The sequence below is a fragment of the Onychostruthus taczanowskii genome, unplaced genomic scaffold (genome assembly GCF_017590055.1).
Source record: "Onychostruthus taczanowskii isolate IOZ18803 unplaced genomic scaffold, ASM1759005v1 scaffold113, whole genome shotgun sequence".
In the NCBI taxonomy this organism is placed as follows: Eukaryota; Metazoa; Chordata; class Aves; order Passeriformes; family Passeridae; genus Onychostruthus; species Onychostruthus taczanowskii.
In genome coordinates, this window is record NW_024497963.1 from 1,647,099 (window position 1) to 1,670,622 (window position 23,524).

Consider the following 23,524-nt stretch of genomic DNA (forward strand, 5'->3'; position numbering starts at 1 on the left):
GGCATTGAGGGCACCCCTAATGTCAGTGGGAGGGAACGCGAGGGTGGAGGAGCAGGTGAGAAAGGGGTGTCATGCAGAGTCTGTCAGAAAAGAGAGGTTGTAGCCCCAAAATACCTGAGAGTTCATAGGAGGGAGAGGTGTAAAAAAATAAAACTAAAATTTCTCATTTTATATATATATTTACATATAAATTGATTTCAAAATAGCCCCTCATACATTATTATATATGTGGGTTTAAAATAGTCAAAGCTTCTTAGATCCATCGGGTTTGAAAATACAAATACAACTTTTGTTCATACACATTAACAAAAAAACCTGCTTGAAACAGCAAGAGGAAAAGATCCTCTGTGGTAATTAAAGAACCTGCGCTGCGTTTTTGCCGAGTTTCTTCTGAGCGAGTCCCCTGCGCCCTAAGCGTCAGCTGCCTCAGAGGCGGTGCTGCCGCCCTGTGCTGCTGTCCGGTACTGCGGCTGCTGCCGCCGGGCCCTGGCTACGGCCCGCTTCGGGGTGCCGGCCCTGGGGCACAGCCTTCCAGGCAGGGAAAGTGGGCTGCGGCACGGCGTGCTTCAGGGCCCCGGGCACCACGCAGTCCTCGGGCGGGGCGGCGATCACAGTCACCCCCGGGGCCGGCGCACGCTGTACAAGGTACAGTTTTATGCAGGGGGTGGATACTAACAGCAAACCAATAGGGAATTGAAATCCTCGGGGGCAGAGTGAGGGGATTACATCGAGTGTCTGCGGCCTCGTGGGGTAGGAGGGTGGAGAGGATGGGTTAGCGCCAAAGGGGCCTCCAGCAGTAAAGACATTCCAAAGAGATGGTGTAGTCAGGGATTGGCGAAAGCTGAGAGTGGCAGGGAAGATTCGGGAACAAAAGGGGCTGGGTTGCCTTGACAGGCAGGGAAAGAGCTGGAACAATGGCTGGGGGCTGTTCTTTGTTGAGGGGCAGCTTTGAGGGAAAGTAAAACCCAGGGGGAAACCAACTCAGGGAGAACATGAGGGTACAACACAACGAACCACTTACCAAGGAATCAATAAAATAAATACGAAGTGCAACAGTGTCCCAAACTGGGGGCACTGTGTGCACACAGATGGGCAGTCGCAGCAGCCATTGTGACATCATTAGCAAGGCAGTGTTAGAAGGATGCTGGGTGTCAGCGTGACCTGCAGAGGTGACTGGGCTGCTGAGGAAGGAGCTTGCCCAGGGCTGCTGAGGGAGGAGGGCATTGCAGGGGCTCTGAGGCCTTGCCTGTGTCCTGCTGCTCCCTCTGGGCGGGCAGAGGCTCTCCAAGCACTCCACTGCTCTGGCCATTTGGCAATGGTGCGGCAGGACCCTGCCTGGGGACGCTCCCCTTGCTCCAGGGCCGTGAGGAGGGAGAGCTGCTCCTGCTTTGGGCCCATACGGGCCCGGCACGTCCTGCGGCAGGAGCGGCGGGAGAAGAAGCCCTACAGCCGTCCAGAAATTCACCCCAGGAGCAGCTGTGTGCCAGCCCCAGGGCTGGGCCCCTCTCACCCAGCACAGTAAAGTCTTCTCATCTGCACTGGGTGATCCGACTCTCCTTTGTCAGCCATTCTCCTCTGCCTTTCTCGAGGTCAGCACTAGGGCATGGCACCAGTGGATTCTCTCCTTCCCTGGGACTGACAGTGCCTTCCCTGTCCTGGCTGGACTGGGGAGCCTGGCTGGGGGATGTGGCACAGCCTCGGCCAGCTCTGGGGTGTGTCCTGGCCTGGGGGAAGATCTGGTCAGGGATGTCTTGTGGTTCATGCAGGACTGTTGGTGGGTTTAAGATGTGTCCCTGGGCTTGAGGGTGTTTAGGGGTTAGGAGATTGCCAACAGGTTTTGGGGATGTGCCTGAGTGTGGTGGGTGCTGCCAATTAGGGGAGAAACTTCACAGTTTGGGGGTGTTTCTGTGTGTGTCAGATGCGTGCTGCTGGGTGTGGGGTGTGTCTGGTTTTGGGGTTTGTTCCTGGATTTGGGTGATTCAGCCAAGGTCTAAGGGTTATTTCTGGTTTGGGGTGCTGCTGGGTTGGAAGCTGTTAAAAGCAGGCTATGCCCCAAGAGAAGGAGTACCTAGGGCTAGTGCGCACCTCACTGTCTGCTCTGCCTCAGCAGATAATGGGGCATTTCTGACCACAGTTCAATGCCCTTAGACCCTCTTTGGAGTCTCTGTTGATCTCTCAGAACCACTGCCCTGACTTTCCATCCTCCTGCTGCTTTGCTTCTCCAAGTGCAGTTGAAGCAGAGGAGATTTTCTGCACTGGAGTTCCTGTAGCACCAGGCAAGGTCTTTGACATTTCAGTTTACCTTCACTGTCTGCAAGCACTGAATTGGCACAGCCTGGGCTCTTGGATCCTCTTGTAGCTTGTTTGTAATTTAATTTTTTTTTTAACACTTCAGACACTTTGGAAACCCTCCTGCAGGAGTTGTCTCATACATGGCAAAATTGTTTTGAGAATGTGGATCCTGAGGACTAGAAGCAGTCTGAGAGCACCCTGTCTCTGCCCTTTGTATTTCAATTCTTTAACGAACCATTTTCATCCACTTTGATTTTCAAAAATCTCTTCAGCAGGTGCCCAGCCTACAGTGCAGAATGCTTTGCTGTATGACATATTTCTCTTTGAAGATGGTAGTTTACAGTACATATGAAAATATTCAGGGAAAAAAAACATACAACTTCATTTACAAACCCACAAAGTAATAAAGAAATGACAATAGAGAAATGTCATAATATGTGTTGTATATCATCAGAATTTCTCCCCGCCTCTCAAACACCCTAATGCACTTACGGTTACCAATTAATCACAACCAGACTTAAGACTACCACAAGTTTTCATGTAACTATTTAGAAGAGCTGTCAGGGTTTATCTGAGACCATTTTCTGCTTGCCATCTGCTTTCAAGAGTGCAGCCTCAGCTGTGTGTTCAGAGTTTGGCTTCACTACCCACTGACAACACAAAACCCTGTCAAGTCTGAGGCTGGAGCAGTCTTGAGACGAAATCAGGAAACATAGCATTGGATGTGCTTGCCAGCTCCATATCCTGGTGAATTGGTAGCATCCTAGTGAATTTTCTTTACTGCTAAAAGGGAAAACAATATTTCGGATAAATTCTACAAAAATACTTCAGTGGAGTTTTATTTTTCCACAGGCTAGCTGCTGAATTATGTCAAGGAAAACAAGACTTATTAATGTCAGAGAAGCTAGTGCAGTATGGACTGCAGTAAACTTATTTTTAAATACTCTGAAAAATCTTGACCTGGTTCTGATTTTGCTATTAGCAATTGACATAGTGACATTTCATTTGTCAGGGATTTGAATCCACCTTGTATTTTCAAATAATTTAAGTAATGCATTTGCATCAAGTACCATAGGTCATTCTACACCCTCTCGTTTCCCTTTGGATCACTGTGCACAATTATCTGTTGATCTTGATATTCTTTCCATCTCTCTCTGAATTTCTGTGATGCCAATAAAGCACATCACATCTGGTTTGCAGTCATAACTTTGTTTCCTTGGTCAGACTGTGGGAATTCTATCCCTATGCATGTTACTTACAATTCAGTGGACTATTTTATGGACCTCTAGCTAATTCTTGTTCTGCCTGAAAATCAATTTGAATTCAGTAAGAGGCTGCCACTACATTAATTTACATTCCTGATATTTACTGATCCTGTAATTCAGTAACAAAAAAACCCAGTCACAGTTGCCTAATGTACTAACTTAATTTAAAGATGATCTAAAAAGAAAAAAAAGCATTTATGGAAGTGCAAATTATTGGCTACATTGGACTTCATTTCAGCTGGTAAATGATGACCTGGAAAACACAGTGCATTGGTATGTCTCTATCAGAGAAAAAAATTTCCAATGCCTAGAATAGCCTATTGGCACCAAGTAGCTGGACTTTCAAAAAGGCTCAATTATTGAGCATTGAACACTGTTGGACCTTGGGTCTTGGATCAGAATATACTCCTTAAAAGCTGGTCATGAGTTCCCTTGAAAGTCTTGCTTTGACTGCACACAATGTTTGATTTATGGTGTTGACCTTTCCTTACTGAAAGAGAATATATATATATATTCTCTGGGTTTGAAGAGGGACCGAAGGGAGAGTTACTTCCAAAAATAGTCTGTGCTTGTGCAGCCTTTTAGAATGAAAAATAGATCTTTTAAGAGTAATGGTTAACAATGTGCTCTCATTGCTCATTTCTAAATTGCTTTTCTTGGCACAAACATTTCTATGCTGGACCCCTAATCCATAGATGGAGAGAATCCAGCCTTTTAACTCTTTGATCAAAATCATAAAACTCTTCGCAATTATTCTGTCTTTGATGGTAACAAGAAACTCCCAAAGCATGTTAGTAAATATCTCCAAACACACACTTTTGTGGCCCAAAGCTACACACAATCCTCTAATGGGGATCCTCTGATACAATATTCAGGGAGCACTTGGAATACTCAAAGGTAGCATATAAGAGTGTTAAAAAGCACTCTCAGCTAAAGATGATATTCCTGAATGTTTTTCACATGATTCATTAGCTCCTAACGTCAAGTGTCATCCCTTCGGGAGAAGAGCTTTCCTCAATAAAAGTCAGCTGTGTCTTGATCTTACAGAGGAATGAGGGCCCCGCTCTGTTTGCTGGCACCAGAGGGAAGTAGAGGTGCCTGTGAGTGTAAATACTCTGCCAAGCAGGGGGGTGGCAAGAAGCACAAGTAAGAGAAGCAGGGGTTCTTCACTGCAGTGAAGTTTGTTGCATCATGATAAAAAAAAAAAAGGTATTAAAATCACCTTTTAATACTATCTGGTTGACATGGCAGCTAAGGGAGACTTGAGATCAATTTTCTTTCCTATTTTTTTGGTATGACCACAAAACCAGACAACCCATTCTTCACCCAGCTCTACTAATGAGCTTCTTTCTCCCAGGTTTTGTACCCTGCATAATGAAGAACATCTGTACCTTGAGTACAGATGACATTGAGTAAAGAACATCTGTACCTTGAGTAAAGCTTGACATTTCCCTGCCTATTCACCAAAGGCCTTTTTCTCTTCTTTCAATTCAACACTACAAATTCAGTGCCTGGGAAAGAAACCTGGCAGAGTCTCCAGAACATTCTATTCTGATCACCTTCCCTCAATATTTCAGCAGAATTACCCCATTCATATGGTAATCATTTCCTTCTAATCAGTGTTTCCTATGTAACCTTGTTTATTCACTCCTACTTATTCCCACTTGCCAAGAAAGCCAAATGAGACTATTGGGGGCATCTGTCTTTCATGACACTAAGAACAGATTAATCATTCTGACAGCATGCTAACAAAAAGATGGTTTTCATTAATTAGCACTTATAAATAATTTGTTAAAGGTTACAGAGTGCTTAATGTATTCCTTAGTAAACAGTTATTACATGGACCAGCCAACAATAAATTGCTTATTACTAGAAAAAGCTTTTCTGTTGTGCTTAGAGCACTTCTCAACCTTTCTGAAAACCAAGGGCCACCTACTATCCTGAGCAAAATGCTGATTGCCACTGTGGAAATGGAGTATTTTGTACCTCATTGCCATAATGTGTTTCATATGAGGTTATTATATTTTTATTATTCATAGTAACATATCTCTTTATTTTGCCTTGATTGTTTGGTCATGTGCATAGCATTGATTTTTTGAAAGGGGAGAGACCATTTTGCAGCCTGCTTGGTGGTGTCTGGCAAACCATCAGAGGCCAGGTTGAGGTGTAGTGATTTATGGTATGCACTGCTCAGGTAGGGTGCTATTAGCAACTTCTTCATTAACTCTTCCTAGAAGTGCCCTCGTGGACTTAGGCTGTAGTCATTAACATTACTGAACAGCTGCATATACACACATGGGAGCAGGTACAGTTCTGACATTCTGAAACTGATTTTATTTTAACACTAGCAGAATTTCGAGTTTCATAGGGCATCTAATGAAGACTGAAAAATCTGGATTTAAAATTTTTTAAAAAGGCAGTAAAGCTTATCTCTGGTGGGCAAGGACTACATCAAGTCTCCTACTGCCCCGGTATGTTAGCAAAATCCAGTGGATGCTACTTAATTACCATATATTGGCAAATAGATTTAATTTTTTAATATATAAAAATATATTTCTGTGCAGGTAAAATTCTGAGAAGGTTTATATGCTTATAAAATTTCTATGAGCTTGTTGTCTTCCCTTAATCACAGTGTCTCTACAGCAGAGGATAGAAAGGGAAGCTGAAGATAGTTTCTTTGTTACCTGCTTCTGATCTCAAGAATTCCTTGTGCATTCCAGGATTCTGCAATGTAATAATGAGGGCTGATCCCAAAAACTCAGCTGGATTCTCCACAAGAACCATCCACTGTCACAAGGTTGTTTTTATTGCCAGTCTCAAGATGATAAATGTTTTCTTACAGGATCACCCAGAAAGTGTTTTTTAAAAATGAGATTTTTATGTGATAATTTCATACCTTGTAGAGAAACTTCATGAAGTGGCTCACATTCTTTATAATGATTACACCAGCAAAATAACCCCTGAAAATGTAGTTCTGTGCCAGTCACATAAGGTGTGGAATTTGTGGTAAATTTTCAGTTTCACTGTAGCTGTAAGGATGTGCTGAGATACTGACTTACATCAGACAAATCAGAGGTTAAGAAGCCATACAGACTTTTAATCATGTACAAAATTTTTTACGCCAACCATAGCAAATGTTGGTAGATTTTGAAAGAAAATTGCATATATTTGGGCCGTTTTTGCTGCTCTATTTCAACTCAGGAGTAAATGAGAGAATTCAGAATCAGGTTATTTACAAATACATGAAGTGATGGAAAATTAATTTAAACACTACACATTGCAGATGCCTTGAGTAGTTAGATCTTATAGAGCTTTTGGGCTGTATCATACAGCAGGGATCCAAATTTTATCCTGTGGCCTCTAAGTACAATAGTAGAAAAAGTACCCTTCTTGAATCCTCAAGAAAAGTCCTAGGAAAGAAAGGCCTTCACATGGGTGCATAAGCTGTCAAAAATACTACAACAATTAAATTATGGTAATTGCAGATTTATTGCATACTTCAAGAAAATCTTGCAGCCTTAATAGATAAGAAACAGCAATTATCCTCCAAGCAGCAATATATTTAAATATTTAAATGAAATGAGAGAAACTGCTATTTATGACATGAAGGCAAATCTCTGTTGTGAAGTTGTGAACAGCCAAAAGCAGCCAGCATGTTTTACCTCATTTTCTAATGCCAGGTGTTAAACTGGAACATTTGCATGTGGTCTGGCCACACTCTGCTGTTCCCCTGGGGTGTGCTGCCCTTCCCATGGGAGAGGAGGGAATGCTGTGCCAGAAAGGAGCTCCTGTCTCTCTCCTGGAGCTTTCCAGAGCAACCTGTGAATGGCAGAACCTGTCTGAGCCTGCAGGAGACAAGGCTTAGCAAGGCTTCACACAGCAGAGCGTGATCTAGTCCCAGACTGCTTTCTTCTATGGGAATGTTCCAAATGACATCTAATATTTAACCATAATTGAGACATTTAGAGGCAAACATGTCTAGACTAACTGATGTTTTAAAAGTGCTACTCCCCCTTTTTCTAGCAGTGTATCACCGTGAACTGTATGTAGTTAAATAATTAACACCAGATTTTTCTGTTTCATTCAGCATTCTTAACCCATAGGTAAAACACTTGCCCACAGGTTATTTCAGTTAGACTCCGTAAAGGATGATGGTTGTTTTTCACAGGAGCTCACATAATCCTGAAGTCCCTCTTAAACTTTGGAACAGAGAGGATCCCTTCTGCTCATACTGGAAAGGGTTACCATGCAGCAGTATTTTCTAATTAAAGTACAGAAATAGCATGTGAAATCCAGCAACCCCTATGTCAGGCTGAAGTAATATGCCAAAATATGATACAATATAGGCCAAAACATATATATCCTGTACATATTGAGAGTACTCACTAAACATTTTTAGCATATGAATAGAAAATAAATTAACAGAGAAAACTTGTGCTTCAGGAAAGAGTGAGTTCAAGGCAGGAGAAGGATAGTTTTAACTCACCACTCTGTAAGTGGGAGGGGTTACTAAGCAAAAATGTGTGTTGATAACCCAAAACACGGCCGTGGTCTTTTGTGTCTGTAATTATGGGATCAGGAATTCACAAACGTATCTCTTGGCAGTGCGGCAGACTTCATCCCCCCACTTGCCCTGGGCTGACTGAGAGAGGAAGACACAGTTTTCCCTCTTGCCCCCGTTGGGCTGGGCACGGTCCCAGTTGGAGTACTGCAGAGCCATGCCATTGACATCCACAAACCTCCCTTCATTGACCATGTCGGTGACACCCAGCCAGAACTCGGACGCGCTGGGCACGCTTTTCTTGCCGTAGTCTCGAAGGATGTTCGTCTCCTCGCTATTCCTCGGGATAGCCAACGTCCCCCCCTTGGCTATGCAGTCCTCATTGGCCTCGTGGAAGTGCTTGGTGCCTTCTGACATGAGGTAGCACTTCTTGTGGGCCTTGGTGCCACGAAGACACACTGTGAACAGACACGAGTTTGTACACTCAGTGCAAGTGTGGGCCTCAGCTTTCAGTAATGCTTCTCCAAATGATAATTTTCCAAAAGCACCTTGAAACTTGAGCAGACAAATCCTTCAGCCAGTGAAAGGCTTTTGACTCAGAGTGGGCCTGAAATTTGGAGTAAGGTCAGGCTTACCTGCTGGTGCTCCAGTTCATGTAGGACCCTACGTGCAGCCAGCACATCAGCATGCCTTTGGGAACAGACTGCTGAAAAATAACCCAGGCCTGTTCTCAGTGCCCCTTTTACCAAATAGTGATGCTTTTATGTGTTTTCTACCTTATTTCAGCAGTCCTGAAACTGATGGAATGGATGAAATTTGTTTTGTTGCCAGATGTAAGTTGGTTATCAGGAAATCTGTATTTGCCTTTATAGTGGAGACAGATCTAAATGCCTTTTAATCTTGGTGATATTTAAGTAAAGTAAATTTTTACACCTTATCTAAGCCCAGCAAGCAAAGGTAGGACAGAAATCTGCTGTATTAAATGTGTCCTGCTCACCAGGAAAATATTGATTTGAAATTAGTAATACAAATCCCTGAGTGATTACTAAAAGTGTAATTCTACCTGTAGAAGATTGCATATTCACCTCCCTTGGAATTAATATATTTTCTTTCCAGCAAAGTCTCCAGCTTCAAGCTCTAAATCCAAATGAGGTAAAGTGACTTAAATCTATAACTGCATTTAAAAAGTGCACACTTATTACTGAGCTTACAGGACAATCCGGACCCAATCTTCTAACCATTTGAATTTATAAATCTGTTTGCTTTTACTTCTGCTGGGGAAGTCTTGATGTAAAGTCCGAATGGACCAGAGGGTTAATTTGGCAGCTGCTGGAATTGCCTTGCAGAGCTGCTGCAGGGGTTGTTTTCCAGCCTGAGGTCTCTGGGGGCAGGAACACAGGAGGGAATCCTTAAACTTTGCCTTTCAGCTCTCCTAATGCAGATTAGTGAAAAACTGATTCTCCCAAGAAAAATAATGATGGCAAGATGAACCCTCCCTGGTGGAGTGTTTCTTCTGAGCTGAGGAAGGTACCAAAGCCTGGAATAGACTCCTGTAGCAATTATTTTAAGAATCCTGCATGTTATTACTTGCAGATTATTTCATTTATTGCTTAAGCTCATCTTGTACTTATGTACGTCTTCTGTCCTGATGTTTTCTATAATCTGGTTTTAATTCTTATCATCTGTTCTTGTAAAAAAAAATTATGTCTCTGATCAATAGGCTATCAAAGTCACTTTGGACCACATCCTATGTCTCAACTTTTTAGTATTTCCAGTTGTAGTATTCACTGTATTCCTTAGCTGCATTTTCAGAGTCATAATTTTCTGTTAGGGTTTAACCTTCAAATTTTAACCCTTTCAATGGCCCAAGTAATGAACCTATTTATTAAATGTGGAACTCTTTAACAAATTTATATTTATGGGAATGATCAGAGAGACTTCAGCAATGCTGCAGCAATTATAAGAACTGGATGTCTTTAGGGAGGGAGTATGTGCTGCAAAATGGTGTGTGGCAGCATTTCATATTTCACTCTGTGTAGAAAGGAGGCCCAGGAAGTTCAAGCAAAAGAAGAAATCAGATTTTTATGGTGTGTCTTGGAAATGTCCATAAGCTAAAAATGGAGCTCCTTTTTTCAGTTGTTACAAGGACATTAACAAAGACAGTCAGAGCTAGGGGGGTGATAGGTGTCTTTTTGCCAGATTTGGATTCCAGTTGCACAGTGTGGGTTATAAATTTAGAATAAAGCTCAAAATAAGTTTTGAGGAGAGAAAGTCTCCCAGTTCTGGTTTCATTTCTAAGCCACTGCATGCTTCCTCTCAAGCTCCTTCTGGAAGCAACACAAGAATTACTTTTAAACAAGAGTTACTTGTCTAGAACAGGCTCCCTCTTTTAAGAAACTTCTAAAGCCTTCTTATAAGACATTTGAAATAAAAATATTTTGTAAAGCCCCAAAAGCTCTATGTAACCCAAGACATAAAACTGAACAACCCAGAGATTACCATCCCTAAGGAAAATACATTCTGTTTCATGAGAATGATGTAATTTCCTCTGTAATGTCCTCTTGTACATGTTTAAATGCCAGGTTTTGTGTCAACAGCTGTGAAAAAGCACAACTGTCTAGTAGGTGCGTGTGTATTTACCCTTCTTATTTTGTTTGGTAATTTCCATCTGGTTATTGAAATACTTAAAGGACTCTGCACGTTGGTCCTGAATATTTCTGAATTCACAGTGGATATCACTTTGAAGTTTTATGGCAACATTCACATTTGAATATATGTTCATATCAAAGCTGGGCACTGAACTTGCTGACCACCTAAACTCTCAGACCCAGGAACCCTCACTGTGCTGCCTTTGATGACACAAAACTCAGAGCTTGAAGTTGTGCATAGCAAAGACAAAAGCAGTTATTGCTCTCAGTGAAGAATGACCACTCATTCCCCAGTAGCTGAGACCTGATTTTACTTGAATACTTCCTTCAATATTTGTCTGGTAAAGCTATGGCACACCATGGTTTTATGGAGCTGCATTCCTCAGTCATAAAATCCCATTAAAGAGAGGGGTGGAAGTGAAGAAGAGAGGCAGTGAGAAATTTTGGAAGCCACTGACCAGCATGAGCTGCTTTACCTGTCTGGAGTGCTTGTATTTCCTTCAGAGCATTTACTTCTCGCCACAATTTGTCAATCTGGGTCTTCAGGTCATCTTTTTCTTACACAAAAAGAATATATAAAAATTAACAAATATGCACACAGAGAAAAAAAATTACATGTTAAAATCTGTTTCAAAATATCATGGGTTACATTTTGAGATGCATTGCTGAGATGCATTTTGATTATTTTAAAAGATTTGTGCTTAATGAAAACATGCCTCTAGGATTTCTATAAAAAACATGAGGAACCCACCTTTACATTTTCTTCTCCTATTTTGTCATGGATGTTGTCCTAAAAACTGTTTGAAAATCATGGATTGTTGCAGCTAATCATTATTTGGTGAGCTGGTATCTAATTTACAGAAAATGTCCCTTTTTCTTTTGAAGCTGTACACTCTGATGTATGGACATGACATACAAAAAATAGCAAGATGCAAGTTGTGTTTCTTCAAAGAAATGTTATTTCTGTGAGCATGAAAGTTGCACACAACTCTTGTTTTAGGACAGGGAGGAACAACAAATAAACAGTCTGAATGTTGCAGGTGTGCTTGCTGAGCTGCAATCTCTACTTCCCAGGATTAGCCTTCCTCGGTCCCTCAGTACAGAGAGGGCCTGGGGACTTGAGTCACACAAAATCACGCTGAATCAGCATTTTGTAGCACTTTAAAAAGCACCAAAAATATGATGGGATACGAAAAGAAGCTAATTTGCCCATAACTCCATTTTCATGTCCTCTTTTTTTTCTTTAATCACCATAATATCTTTCAGGGCTCCCTGCTTCCCCAAGGCAGAATTCTCTATTCTCCAATCAGGGCTACTCTGTGCTGGCACAAAAAAAATATAAACAGCCTGTCCTTAGGACACCTAAGCTTAAAACCCTCGAGATCCCAAGGGAGAAGGAAGTGTCTACAACTGTGTGGCCCCAGAGCAGCTCAATCTTCTTGTACAATAGCTCTATCAAAGCCACATTTTTTTTAAAGTTAACTAGGAGTTCAAATACTTGCCATCAATGAACCTCCATCATACCTGCTTTTATTAGAAATACGTCTCTAAATTAAATACACAGATATTTCTAAAGAAGATTCTGTGGTTTTGTATTTACTCTTAAGCTTTGCTGTGGGAACTGATGCTTTATCTTCTGCTAATTCATTGATCTTGACCTGCTAATTAGTTTGACTTGCCATTTCACAGTGTTTTTCATACAAGTGGAGTAATATTCCACAAAGAGTAGACAAGCAGCAGACAGTGGACATGCATTCTGTTAAAATTAGGAAATTGTACACAAATCTGAACAATGATCCTTGAAGCCTGAATACTTCTGCTTGTTTCCCCCATATATACAAATGTCCATTTTTCTGATCTTAGTCAATATAGCTACATAACTAGGAATGATCAGCCAGAGTCCTCTCTCAGCTGTACCTGTGAGTTCTAAATAATGTTGACAGAGGTGAACAGCCAGAACAGAGCAATATATTTGCAGCTGTTATACAGCTCTATTTTCATAATTCATTCTGGCACCTTATTTGTGGCTTTGCTAACACACATAAAAATATTTAAAACACAGATATAATATAGACTCAAGTGTCCTTTATAAATAAACATTTGTGTAATGTTACTTTCTGGTTCATGCAGTGCTGTTTAAAGTACACAGTAAATTTGCATAGTCTATAAGGTTCTATCCCTCCTCCCAGTTCAGACCCAGTACCTTTCACTCTACGTTTGCTGTGCTTCCTGGCTTTGAATTTGGAAGCCTGGCTGATGGTCTGATCCAGCAGTAGTAAGGTTATAAGTAGAAAAATCATAAGTCCAGGTTGTGCCATGTCTCCTTGAAAGACCCTAAGAGGGAGCTTGAAGAGATTCCCTGTAGCAGCTCTGAGAGAGGTCACCCAGAGCCATGTCAGCAGGGACTGCCTGAGCCCAGCTTTATAAGGTGTGCTGGCAGGCTGGGCTGGGCTCCTTGCTTACGAAATGTTTAGTGCTTGAGCCGGCTGTAGCATAAGACACCCCCTTGTTCTCCCATCCCATCTGCAAGTGCTGTTTCCATTCTGAGCTCAGCTGTCCCAGCCCTGATCACTGCCCTGATTGCCTCACCCCTGAGCTTAACATCGGAGCCAAAACCTGGGGAAAAGCAGACGGGTGCTTGTGCTCTGCCAGCCTCCAGGAGGGGCAGCCAGAGGATTTCCACAAGTGCCAGAGGCTTGCCCAGCACGGCTCTGCCCCAGGCCGGTTAAGTCAGGACAGCGGCCACCACCTTCCACTGAAGCACAACCAGGATGCTGCTCCCTCAAGACATGCAAGCACTGCAACTACAGACCCACACAGAGGATAAAACATTAAAATCACATTATGTGAGGAGTGCATGTATTGGTTTATGAAGAGTTAATAATGCTTGATAGATATGACTGCATTTCTGGTTGAGAACAGCAATCAGCAGGGTCTAGTTAGGGGAATAAAAGGTAGCAGTGCTCTCCCAAAGGGTCCCAAATTCTGATTGTAGAGTCAGAGGAAAACACAAAGTGCTTGAAGCAGAAGAGTGTCTCCCTAGAGTCTGGAGAACTCTCTGAGTTTGAATTTCTTTCATTTGCCCTTGGGCTCTGTGGACTTCTGTGGGACTGCCTTTAATTAGGATTGTTATATGAAGTAGAACCTCTCCCTGATTTTGGTAGACAAATGAAATTGTCACAAAAATATTCCCCTCCATCACACTTTTTCTTTTTTCCTTTTCTTTCCCCCCCCCCCATTAAAATAGAGTTTAATTAAAATGTGGGCACCAGAGCCATTGCTGGGTGCTGGCTGGTGCAGTTCATGTTCTTCAGAGCTCTTCTTCCTGACATCCCTTTGCCATCTCTGCCTTCATTACATTCTGCTCACATTGCTGGCATTATTTTTATCAGGACTGTAAGATCAAGGGACTTACCACTTTACTTTTAAAAAGCTGAGATTTAGGAACATGCTGGTGTACTGCATGGATACTTACTGGCTTTTTTCAACCCCCACTGCGGCATTTCAGTATTTTCAGTGCAAACCACACCTGCCTTGTCTGTCCTGGACACCTTTAAATAACTCCCTGTATTCTCATAGTCTGTAACTAGCAAACATCTCTTAGCCATCAGCCAAGAAACTTTCCATAAGTGCATCCTGACATGATCAAGCATAGTTCCAGTGGTCCTGCTCCAAAACATTGAAGTATTTAACACAGATTGTATAAGGAAACTTCTGGATCAACATTGCCCTCAGAGCTGTTTTGGAGCACAGCACATCAGAGATGGTTGTTGTGGGTCCCACCCACCCAGAACTGCCCAAAACATCTCACACAGCTGCAAATTTCAGTCCATGGTAAATGTGGAAAGGGCTAACATTCCAACTAGCACGCCAGAACTGAAATGTGAGCTGGCAGAGAGGAAAATCAGGAGCTTTGCAAGGGTCTAGTTCAAGATTTAATCTGTCCTTTAGAACAAGCCCTAAGTTCAGGCTTGATCCATAGTTTACCCCAGTGGTATTGGGTCATTGATATCAGTTAATTAAGGGCTGAATCAATAACTGCCTCCAGTTAGTTTTTCACTTGGTGCCTTCTCAGATCTTGTGGAATTGCCCATGAAGCTGATCCTGAACCACTGCAACTTTCTACCTGACAAATTAAGCAGTGCTAATTTCAGGTTGCCTTGATGAGGGAGCTGCAAACCCCTGGAGCTGTTTGATGTGGAGCTTAACTGTCCCCCAGGCTTTGGGAGAGGCTGGAGCAGTAGCTGGGTCAACAGCCCTTTAGTGTGTGTGCTCAAGGTCTCAGTACCAGAATGGATTTGTTCCTGCCCCAAGGAACCTGAGCTTGCTAACACAGGCTCCTTTTCTTCCTGAAACGGGCCTGACAGAGAAAGATTTGTACTCTACTGGGGCAGCACACAAGTCACTAGAAAGAGAGGGATAAAGAAAACATGGATTTGGTATTCTGACAGTTCTTGGCCAAAAGCCTGGGTGAAAAACTGCTTTTTGGAGTACACCATGTAATGTCCTTGCAATAACAGAGTTGAAATTCTGTTTTGAAAGCTTAATCCCCCTCCTTCAGTATTTTCTCTGAGCATTTTTCCAGTCTGCAAGTAGCTCAGCTGGACTTCACTCCTAAAAAGTGAATCACAAAGCTGTCCTTGCAGCTGCTGGGATAGACCACAAGGATATAGGGGCAAGAATTCCTCTGGAGTACCCAAGAACAGTTCCCACATTTATGACTAACCTGTAGCAACTGGGGGAGCAGGTTTAACTTCCTGGGTATGCTGTGTGAGCAGGAGAGCCAGAGAACAGTCAAAATATGTTGCTGAGAAGATGTAACCTCGCAGGGCTACTGTAAGGAAGCAGGAAATGGAGTCACACAGGAGTGACACACTCCCTGAAGTGAGTACCTGGGCTGTGTATGGGCTTGAAATCAGCATTATAATGTCATTTAGAAGTGGAATTTTTCTTTTACTGTCACAGTTACAGTAATATAGCATAGCCCAGGGAGTGAACACAATTATACACTGATAGAAGTAATTTTTCCTGAAACAAATGATTCCACTTTCCTTCTCAGAATATACTGTACAAATATAAATATTCTCATTGCTTTAGAGCTGCATCCAGACTAGGATGGGGTTGTGGTTTTTTTATTTTATTTACACCACTACAGTAGAACTTGTGCATGCAGACAGAATTGTGGTTTCTCTTGAAGTGCTTAGCTCACTTCGAGGCACTCTTGAAGTGCTCTGTCTGATAAGAAACATCTTGCAAAAGCCAGAGTTGCTGTGCTGCAGTGGCACTGGGGTTTTGGCTCCCATCTCTCCACTCATTCCATTTACTTTCAGACAACCAGACCATTCAGAGCACAAACATCCTTTGGTAAAAGGTTTTTTTCAGTTTCTCCACAGAGACTCTTCAAGGTAAAACCCTGTTTCCTTCAGAGACAGTTCTACCTTTATGTGCTCCTCTAAACTGGCTCAGGAAAAGCCTTCATACAGCAGTTTTTTCCCCTCCATTCTGAGCCACCCCTGGGTTTATGGAAAGAACATGCAATGGGGCACAGAGTATGAGAAGCCAGTGTGAGATGAGGACTGGATGCTGAGCTCCTGAAATAGGTCTGGCTGCAAATGTACAAGAGCACTTGTAAAAAATAGCTTTAAAAAAGATTTAGTGCTGCAGTCTGTTGGGAAGTGAACTGCTCACACATTGCCAGTAGATTGTCTGTCTTTTACTGAGACCAACAGTCCCCTTGTGCTCCAGAGGTAACTGTGCTGTGGGATATTTCACCAAATGGGAAATGGATGGGCTCTATCTGCTCCTGGAATCGGAGCAAACTCTGTTCTTCTTGCAGTCTTTCAGTTCTAGAAAATTCAGCTCATCTTTAGGAAAATGAAGCCATTTATTTGGTGAGTAATTATCTGCCCCTTCTATTGAGAGAATAAAGAGAAAATGAAAACTGATTAGAGCTGTTGCCAGACTAAGGAATTGCGAGTGAGGCAATCTGAAGAGCCAGGATGGTCAATAAAAGCAGATAACAGAAAGGTCAGTAAAAGGTTTAACATAAAGGTTAGTAAAAGGCTTATCACCTCCAATACATCAGGTTTTATGACTGTCTTCGGTAAATGGGACCCTCTGCTTGATTTTTATTTGTTTCAATTTAAGGTAGTAAATTTTGCAAACTCTCCTAGTCAAGCATTATGTTGTGCTTGGAAAATTACTGTATGCTTGGTTTCTTTGGCCTTGAAAAGTCTTGCAAAGTCTTTCTTAAGGATTTCATCTCAGTCCTAAGAGGCATGAGCAGGAGCATGGCTGACATCCCAACACCAAAGTTATTTTGGGGAAATTTGTACAAACAAACTGTGTTTAGAGAAGCAAAGGGCTAGCCTTAGGGTATGTGAGGTTTTTTTGAGACTTATTAAAGATTTTTTGAGGTTTTGACATTGATTTGAGTTTTTTTCTGTCATGCTAATTTGGTGTTTTGAAAGGAAATTTGCTGGTACAGTGATCTGCTCTGTCTAACAGAATTAAAGGTGGTTCCAAGTTTATTGCAGAACTAGGCTGCCCACCAGTGACCTGCACTGAGTGTCAGTGACCTTTGAAATGAGGACAGTCATGTCTTCTTTAGATATGTGATTCTGCTCTCCCAATCACATGCCTCACCTTGGCACTGTGGACTGTTCCTGACTGATCAATAAATCTGCTTCTCAATGTGGTATTTGAGCTGTTACTGCCTACAGGTCCAGTGCTTTTCAATTCCCATGCTGTAAATGCAAGCTTAAAAAAAAAAAAAAGGTATATAATAGTATATGTGAATTGAAAAGATTAATCAGGGCAGTATTTTGAGCTTCTGGAATAAGTGCTTTTTGTATCTCTTATTTTGGGGTCTTTGTCACAAAGCATCTTACAGCTGGGTCTCAGCAAGCAGAGAGGAGGGGAAATGGTTTGCAAAATGCAACAGAAAGGCTTGTCTTACATCTACCACACATATTTAAGACAAATAGCATCATCTTGTCAATGTGAGCAAATCATCTCACCTGTATTCCTGTCCCTCTCTTGCAATGGCACTGGATATGGATTACAGGTTGTAAAGCAGACAAAACACAGCTGATCCAGGCCAGAGAGATCAGAATGCAGAAGAGATTCACCAAACATACACAAAGTAAGGAGGGAAAAGCCACTGAGCTCTTCTTTAATTTCCTGTCCAATGTACTCTTCACTGGCACAGGTCCTTTCTTATGGTGTTCAGGTATCTCAAAGGAATGACAGAGCTGCCAAATCTTTTTTTCCTTCAGGCCTTTAGCTGCCAAGATAAGAAGGTGCACAGTGTTTTTCTGCCTGTCATTGACTGTTTTTTTAGTCAGGAAGGACCCCAAAGAAATAGGTGCTTATTTAGAGATAAATGTTCTGCTGGATATGTGAAATGTGCAGAGAGCAAACCACAATCACTCTCAAAAAGGGGACCTTTTACAGATCAGCCGACTCTGGCATCTATAAAGATAAGGGAATCTAGGAGAAAATTTAAATCAGTTTATTTGCAGTCTAGGTGCAAATAGAAGAGTTGAATGGTGTCTTTTAAAATGCTACTCCTGTGGACTTGGCAAAATTTCCATGCTGGAAATTCCTGGCAGCAGCTCAGCTCTTTTAGCCCTCAGGATATGTATGAGAATGTATCTCTTTCTCTTTTGTAAACACAAATTACCTGTTGTGCTATTTTTTCTCCTGTAATGTGTGCTGCCTTTTTACCTTCCTGGAAATGACCTGAAGACATCTTGGGCATTTAATTTCTCCCTTTAAATATTTTGGTTTTGATCATCATAGCTGCCCTAATATGAGGTTTTCCAGCCTCACATGAACATGACCTCAGCAGGTTCTGCTCATCCTTATGTGTGCCAGACAAACTGATTTGGACAAAGCCTTGGTTTTGACACTGTGAAACTCTCCAGACAGCCTGAATTGCACATCCACAGGCTCGCAGCAGGTTTCCAGCAGTGCAGCTCTGCACTACCAGGAGGGCTGGGCAGAGCAGGGATTATATTTTGGGGTGTGTAGAGTTTGTTGAATTTTCCTCATCAGGATGGAAATTCAGACTTGTCAGGAGTGTGATCATGTCTGCCTTTGGTGGCTGCACTTCACCAAGGACTTGGAGGTTCTGCTCAAGGGCTGAGGCTTTCTGCCTTGCCAAACCAAAACTTGAGTCACAGGATCTGCAAGCAGCTGACCCTGCTTCACTGTGTTTTAGGAGCAGCACTGTCCCCATGCACAGGCATAATCAGCTCCTGTGCCAGGCCCCAGGCTTGGAAAACTTGGGATGTAGCCCAAATAAACCACCATTCTTTAGAATGGAAGCAGTTTTTAGCTGCCTCATCAGGAAGGAAAAATAATACCTAAATGTAACTGCCTGGGAGATGTCTGCTTGTCTCTGCAGGCAAAATCAAGCAGTGGGAATTAGTCCTGGCTTGCTGGAGGCTGGGGAAGAGGGAGAACAAATCCTGCACCAAGCCCTGCCTTCCTGCTCTGTGCATGTCCCTGCCCATGTGATGGAAGTGAAAACCACACATCAGCAGCTGGATGATGCTCACACAGGGATGCTGAGAATGTAGCCATGATATTTTATGAAAAATCCTTTGCTAGGATTTTTCTCCCATTCTAGCCGAGAAGCCTCAGAAAAGAAATGTGAACAATTCCATTGTGGCTGTGGAATGTGGTCTGGACATTGTTTAGCAACAGGTGCATCTGTGATTGGCCCATGTGGATTGGTTTCACTTGAGGACCAATCACAGCCACCTGTGTTGAGGCTGTGAGCAGTCACAGGATTTTGTTATTCATTCCATTCCTGTTCTTTCCAGCCTTCTGAAGGGTCTTTTCTCTCTATTCTTTCTAGTATAGTTTTAATATAGCATTTTAATATAATATATATCATAATATAATAAATCAGCCTTCTGAAACATGGAGTCAAGGTTCTCATCTCTTCACTCGTCCTGGCACCCTCAAACACAACCATACTGAGAGTGCAAAAGAAACACTGACCTGTATAGGTGTAATTTTCTCTACTGGCCCAGTATGTCCAGTCAGAAATAGCATTGTCTCTGGGAGGGAGAGGAAAGGGAATGCCCACTGGGAAAGATCCTGGGTGTAACTTCCCCTCCCGTCCAGCTCTCCTACCCTCCAGGCTCTGTTTGAGCACACACAGATATGCTGCTGCTGTTGGATGTCTTTCCAAAAGCTGCTCCTATCATTTTACTGAGCACAACACAGAAATCTGTGAAGACTTTTAAAAGTCTCAGTTACCTTTTCCTGCAGAATTCCAGTGTGGGCAGAAAGAACCATGACAAGTCAGCACAGCATTCTCCTGCCCTGTGAGCTGCTGTCCTTAGGGACCTGGAACACAGCAGGGGTGGGTGCTGAAGCCAGAAGAGCCAGGCCACCAGTGCAGATGAGCAAAACAGATATTTTTGTGTCTTTTGTGCTGTATTCTGTATCTTGTTTGCTTATAGCACTCAAGCTATCCAGCACAAAGACAGCTTGTTAATGTCTGTATAAAATGCAGTCACTGCGCAGTGTAAGGTGCAGCCAGACCCTGGCTGAGGTACTGGCAGTACTTAATGAGTAGAAATAATAGAGTCCATTCCAGAAATTGCAGGAGGTTCCAACCCCTGCCCTACATGTCTGGGAGAACCCTGGAGTGTTTAAATGGAAAGCTGAAGGAATCAGCAGGAAGGAGTCTGCAGTTACACCTGAGAGGGTGCACACATCTGCATTTTAGGGAGATTTCATAAGCAGGGATTATGGGTCTGGACATAGCATCCTTCAGAACTGAAGGAATTCATGCTGCAACATTACCTGAAAGTGCCTGTTGGTCACCAAATCGAGATACAAATCCCCACTTCTCCTTGCCTTCTTTTCTTCCTGAAAAATGAGTTTCATCTCATTTAGAGTTGGGGATGCCAAAGACACATACACTCTGTGTGTGCTTGGGCTGTGTGTGACCCTCATGGCACACTCCTGGATCCCTGCCCATCTCCAGGTGCTCCCAGCCTGGTGCAGCATCCCCTCCCTGTGCCACCAGCAGGTGCAGCCAGGGGTCCTGAGCTGTGGGTTTCTGCTGTGGATGGATCAGCTGGGGATGTGCAGGAGGCAGGGCCACACTCCCTGATAAGTTGTACAATCTTCTGGGAAGTTTTTTGATGCCTTGAGAAGACTGACCTAGAACAGAGGCTGGACAGAGTTACAGAACAAAGCAGGGATTTACCAAAAGGCCTCAATGGATCCACCTTGGGCAGCACAAGAGCCCAGCCAGGGCTGCACCCAAGGTGAACTAAAATGGTCACAAAATGCACGACCAGTCACAGGGTCACTCACTGTGATCAGTTCTGCTCCATTTGCATATTGGAGTTCATTGTCCAATTCCAGCTTTAGGTTGTGAAGTCCCATCCTTCTTGTTTTTCTCTCTTCATTCCACATTGTTTACGCTCTTGGGCCTGAGATTTGGATCATTTGGTCCCCAGCTAGAGAAGGAATTGTTTTGTCTCCCTACTCTGTGCACAGAGCTCACCATCCCTTAATACGAAGCTGAGAACCACACACTAAAGCAGTACAGAATCTGAAAAATGTAAAAGCTAAAACCTGAGCCATCACTTTCAAGAGGACCTGGAGTCACAACAGGATTTGTATGAAATGGGTTTGTAATCAAGATTTGTATGTAAAGATGGAAAGAGATTTTTGTGCTTTTCTGTATCCAGCTACAAACAACTTACATCCATTTAAAGCTGGAAACCTGACATACACCTCAGTGCCAGCACATGATGCTAAATATTGTCCATATATGTCTGTGGCATAACCTCACACATCAGGGATGAAGGGAATTCAGAGGCTGCATTCAGACTTGCATGTGTTAGAAACTGAAATGTTGCTCCTCAGTGGCAACAAGAAGAGCATGAATGAACAGGCTATTTATTAAAATATGTTCGAATAATACTTTCAAATGGAAAATACTGTAGCATTTGCTGAGCAATTTAGGCACTGTGTAAATAGAAACTTCTCAGAAATGTTCCTTATTCATTCTGTCATGCACATTCTTACTGCAGTTTATTCCCATTTCCAGCAGATGTCTTCAGTGCCCTAGGAATGATCAGGACAGCTCTGATTTTATTTTGCTTATCCAACAAGCTAAAAGAGAAAAGAGCAGCCTCTCTCTGCCTGTTTAATGCTCAGGGTAGATCCCCTTTGCTGTACAGCCCCATACCTGTGTTACCCAGTAAAGCATCAGGCTCAGGCTGATTTTACGTTTTCTTGAAGAGCAGCTGCAGACAGACACCCATCAGGTCAATCATGTCTGTACAGCTGGAGTTCCAGTGTTACAGAAATGTTCTAGGGAATTGGGGATAGTTTGTCTTGCTTTTGTCAATAGTACTTTCTATAATAATACTATGGGCTCTGCATGGAATAAATATAACATGTGACAAACTGACAAGTTACATCCCCAGCTGGTCCATCCCAGAGCACAAACCCACAGCTGAGGTCCTCTGACAACAAGGATTTTCTATTTTAGATCATTTACTTGCACCAGTGGCTCAGAAACCCAGTATAAACCAATACTGCATCCTCAAGAAAAATAATTGGGTTTAGCAATGTGTATTTTAAGATGGAGAGTTGAGCAAGGATTTAAAAAAGAATCCTGTAGGCTTTCCCCCCACCAAATACGATACAGTAGGGACATAAATATTACTTGCTGAATTTTTAATGCTGTAGCTGGGACTAGATTCATTTAGAGGACTAATCAGCTTGATGCTGTCCCTATCAAAGCCATGGGATGAGACCTGTGAGATTCCAGCCTGAGTTCATCTTGACATCTTAATGAAAATAAGGAAGGAAGTTTGCAACAATTATCCTTTTATTTTCCTGTTTTGCTGGTTGATTAGTGAACAGAGCACTGTAATGACTTTATCCACAGCTGACATGTTGAACAAAACACAGATCTAAGATCTCACATGAACCATATTATGTATGCTCTCTGAAGTTAAACCACAACCTCAGGGAGTGTGCTGGAAGAAATACAGTATTGAAATCGAGACATTTGGTGTGTGGCAAGAGAAGGTGTGGTGCAGGACAGCCAGTGGCACCCAGCAGATTTGGGTGAGGGGTTCCAGACTGATCATTCAAGTGAGACCTTAAAGACAATCCCCTCTGTAAAAAATCTGCTGCCCTGTGCCCATGCTGAGCCTGGCACTGCCCTCTCTAGTGTCCCCCTGCACAAACACACCCTGCTCCGTGGGTTCAGCATCCCTTGGCAATCAGACTTCAGGATGGCACTTGTTTTACAGCCCTCTCTGCAATACCATTTCCCAGCTGATCCTCAGGTGGAGCAAAGTCAGCTCTACTCACCAGGGGAGGATCAGTCAGAAGGACTGGAGCTGCAGCCTCCTCTGAATCCAGGCACTTGCTGGGTTTGGGAGTCACCCTTTCCCTGGGATGCCCTCACCAGAGGCATCCTGATGAGCATGGAGAGAATGATCAAGAAACTGGCAGAAAATTCTTTTAATGTCCACATTCAGTGTTGGTTTGTGCTCTGAGTTATCTGATGGGAAAGCAAGGAAAATTTTGATTATTATCTCTCAAACCCCTATATTTTTATGGAGCTTTCCTGACTGGGCCCTAGCAGAGGGCATTCAGAATATGATTTTGTGCACCTCCATTGCTTTGGTGTGATTTGAGACATAGCTGTGAGCCACGCAGGCAAATCTTCCAGCACAGATGCTGTTAATGAGAGTTGCTTTGGTAAATGGAGAATAAAATGCCAAAGAACCATAAGTCCTTAAACCAAATGGCAGTATTAT

The 23,524-nt window shown here is 42.8% G+C and overlaps 1 protein-coding gene across 1 annotated transcript; it reads right to left on the bottom strand.

The window, feature by feature from the left end:
- Positions 1-8,124: 8,124 nt before the first annotated feature.
- Positions 8,125-13,024, bottom strand: CLEC3A (C-type lectin domain family 3 member A). The gene is made up of 3 exons (XM_041426597.1): positions 12,910-13,024; positions 11,183-11,263; positions 8,125-8,516 (listed from the first exon to the last, which is right to left on the bottom strand). The coding sequence occupies exons 1-3, from the start codon at positions 13,022-13,024 to the stop codon at positions 8,125-8,127; spliced, it is 588 nt and encodes a 195-aa protein (XP_041282531.1).
- Positions 13,025-23,524: the final 10,500 nt, after the last annotated feature.